This window comes from Rhea americana, unplaced genomic scaffold (assembly GCF_003343005.1).
Source record: "Rhea americana isolate MKP2758 unplaced genomic scaffold, rheAme1 scaffold_254, whole genome shotgun sequence".
Classification (NCBI taxonomy): domain Eukaryota; kingdom Metazoa; phylum Chordata; class Aves; order Rheiformes; family Rheidae; genus Rhea; species Rhea americana.
The window spans coordinates 832,960-836,186 of NW_028186373.1; the positions used below are offsets into that span (position 1 = coordinate 832,960).

The 3,227-nt window shown below is 46.7% G+C and overlaps 1 protein-coding gene across 1 annotated transcript; it reads left to right on the forward strand.

The window, feature by feature from the left end:
* The first annotated feature begins 1,268 nt into the window (after window positions 1-1,268).
* On the forward strand, window positions 1,269-2,947 carry LOC146594645 (transcription factor HES-5-like). Its single transcript, XM_085307177.1, has 3 exons — window positions 1,269-1,381; window positions 1,563-1,743; window positions 1,867-2,947. Exons 1-3 carry the CDS (start codon window positions 1,319-1,321, stop codon window positions 2,106-2,108), a joined length of 486 nt encoding a protein of 161 aa, XP_085163303.1. The 5' UTR covers window positions 1,269-1,318; the 3' UTR covers window positions 2,109-2,947.
* The last annotated feature ends 280 nt before the right edge of the window (window positions 2,948-3,227 follow it).

Below are 3,227 nucleotides of genomic sequence, written 5' to 3' on the forward strand. Positions count from 1 at the left end.
GCTGTCTCCATGCAGTTCTAAACTGCAAGGACAGAGGATGCAGAAAATACTGCAGCCATTGCCTTCTCTGATGATTTTGTGTGAGTTGGTTTAGAGYGCAGAAAAGAAAGCAGTGCTTGCACGGGCAGAGGGCAGGATATATGTAGGCAGATCTGGCTCAAGTTTTCCCACATGAATCTCTGGGTGTGTGCTAATATGCTACAAATCGTAACACCATTAACGCTTCCAGCTGCAAGCAGAGACTCTTCATCTCAATACAGATAACGGTCTAGCGGACGATAGCGATGACTCAGGAATTCTACTGCTAACAGTCTCACAGGCTAAATGAATTTGTTCTGCACGTTAGTTTTCCACTGTGCACAGATGAAACGAAAGTAATCAGAGTAAACTGAGTTGGGTGGGGGACAGAGGGAGTGAGAAAGCAGCATGTGAGACTGAGCCGATGTTCCCAAAATGTGCTGAGATCWTTCCCCTCTAAGACTTATCTTGCATTTATTTGAAAAAAGAGCCATAAAGTACTTGAGACATGTTTTGCAAGTGGCCTAAAGATGTGCATAAGATCTCATGGGCAGAGAACAAAGATCAGAACGGAAGGCATTTTGAATATCCGGGGTGAGTGTTTAAAATTAAACGTATGGTATCTTTGTAGTGATCCGAACTGGAAGCTGTTTCCTGCCTCACTCGGGCAAAGCTGGGGTCACAGTCACCTGAGGGAGAACAGCTGGCTCCACGTTGCTGTGACAGCAGGGCAAGTGAGCTCATACAAATTCTGGTCTTTATTTCAGAAACCTAGAAGCTGCTTGGGCGTGCGCACGTGCATCTGTGCACGCATAAGCGTGCGCCTCTGCGGGTCCTCGGAGAGGAAGGCGTCCCCCCGCAGCAAAGCTGCACAGAGTGGTCTCTTTCCCGCCATCGGCCCCCGACCTCTCCCTTCCCAAACGCGTGTGAAGCGAATGCTATTGATCGGTGGCGTTAGCCAGCGGCCTTTTCTCGCCGAGGGCCGGCTCTTTCCCAGCCTCTGACGCGCGACTCTCGTCCCGGTCCTTCCCCGAACACGCACTGCCCACCTGCTCGCCTGGGAGAAGGTCATTATCCCCGGGCTATTCACCGGCAACGGGGCGTGCAAGAAGAGACGCTTCTTCTATTGTGCCCCCAGCTCTCCCCATTGGCTGCGCAGCGTGGGAAACGCAGCCAAGCCGGAGACCCACCGGCGCCCCGGGAGCTCTCACAGCATAAAAGGGGGGCAGAGCCGGCTTCCCGCTACACGCGTCTCCYGGACTTCCACACTCCTGAGGTCTTCCTTCCTCGCTCAGGACAAATGGCTCCCAGCACTGTTTTCATGGCGCCTGACAATCTGCTGACAGCAAAAGAGAAGAATAAAGTAAGTACAGGCACAGCAAGGCAGCACGGAGCCAAACTCTCAGCTGTGGTCACAGCACTTTACACCAGCTGAGAAACCGGCCCATATCATTTAGGAATAGGGATGTGCAACTAATAGTCTCATGAAATGGAGGAGAAAAGATCCTTCTAATAATAAGTCTCTTTTCCTTTGCTTTTTGTAGCTCAGGAAGCCGGTGGTGGAAAAAATGCGCCGTGACCGGATTAACAGCAGCATCGAGCAGCTGAAACTGCTCCTGGAGAAGGAGTTCCAGAGACACCAGCCCAACTCCAAGCTGGAGAAAGCCGACATCCTAGAGATGACTGTCAGCTACCTGAAACAGCAGAGTCAGCTGCAGATGAAGAGTGAGTATTGAATTTTGTTGGTCTCTGTAGCTTACTGTAAATTCATGACAGTTAACGMAAGTCTAGCCAGGAACAATTGCTCTAAACTATTCTTTCCCCTTCCTCTTTTCTTCCCCTTTCTAGCTGCAGGATGCTTCCGTAAAAGCTCTCAGTTTGACTTCAGAGAGGGCTACTCTAGATGTCTGCAAGAAGCTTTCCATTTCCTCTCTCTCCACAAAGTCCAAACAGAAACACAGACCAAACTTTTAAGCCACTTCCAGAAGAGCCAGTCAGCTGCTCCAGAGTTTACCTTTTCTTCTGGCAATCACAGCACCCCGAAGCAAGGATCTCCAAAAGACGTCAGTGCTCTCTGGAGGCCCTGGTAGTCAGAGAAGTCCTTACTTAATGGACATTTGCCTTGTAGAGTCCAGAGGAAGGATCTGACTGCATCTGATAGTCCAGCTCTGATCCTCTCTTCCGTAGGGAATATTATTTTCCCATGTATTTTATTAATGTGTGGAAAGAATGGAATACTTTTGACTTTTATGCAATCCTTTGGCAAAAGTTCAGGCATTCTGTTGAGTGGTATTAATGCTGTGTAGACACTGGTGATAACAGAGCACAGCATGTCGCCCAGTCAGAGGGCAAATGTCTTCATAATGAAGGAGGTATTTTTGTAGATGTTGCAGTTGTGACAGACAGGAATCGCTGTAGGAGAGATTTCTCTAGTACTGCTTGTAAGGGCCATCAGCTTYGCTCTGCCTTGACTAGGAACACTTGTTTGCTCAGTCACTCTAGAGAACACCCCTTGCTTCATGCACACTTGGTTAAACACTGTTTTCCCCACTTGCTTACAACTTATAAATAATCAAAGATCATTTTTGTTTTGTTATGGTTTTTCCTTAATGACCTTTTCATAGTCTTAGTATACAAAGTGTGATGGATGAACAGAGGCTAGGAACTGCATGGAATATTTCTACAGTTTTGCTGCTTTTTTCATTTTAGAAAAAAAAAAAAAGGTGTTACTGCTTTATGTTAAAGAAAGGATAGTAGATAAAAGGCTTGATTGGTTGATGTTATACATTTTGGGTATAAGCTATGCTTTTTCTAGCGTTYTCATATTAATAATGACTTTTGTCTGTATTGAGTGGTTTAATTCACTGTGGATGGTGTTTCTCCCATTACTGGGACAGCCCTATGGCTTGTATGCATACTGTGTATGTGTCTCGGTGTTTGTAGAGAGCAATAAAAATGCATTTGTGTGCAACTTCTGCCTGGGTCCTTTCCATCTGAAGGGTGTGCAGTCACCTGAACCTCTGAAAAAGACTAATATGTTATCACCAAAGAAGCAGGTTTTCTGTAAAGTGAAAGGAGCTCGTATCTGCTGTACGTATTCTCACGACAGCCATCACAGCAGTCCCTTAAACCTTTACCTATGGAGTAAGCATGAGCTACTCTCACACAGATTCTATCAGCTGAATCARCTGGAGAGCTTCATTAGCCAT

Excerpts from the sequence above, each read along its gene's own strand:
- LOC146594645 (XM_085307177.1), top strand. The coding sequence starts at position 1,319 with ATGGCTCCCAGCACTGTTTTCATGGCGCCTGACAATCTGCTGACAGCA. Across the intron at positions 1,382-1,562 it reads CAGCAAAAGAGAAGAATAAA|CTCAGGAAGCCGGTGGTGGA; the intron begins GTAAGTACAGGC and ends TGCTTTTTGTAG. Across the intron at positions 1,744-1,866 it reads GAGTCAGCTGCAGATGAAGA|CTGCAGGATGCTTCCGTAAA; the intron begins GTGAGTATTGAA and ends TCCCCTTTCTAG.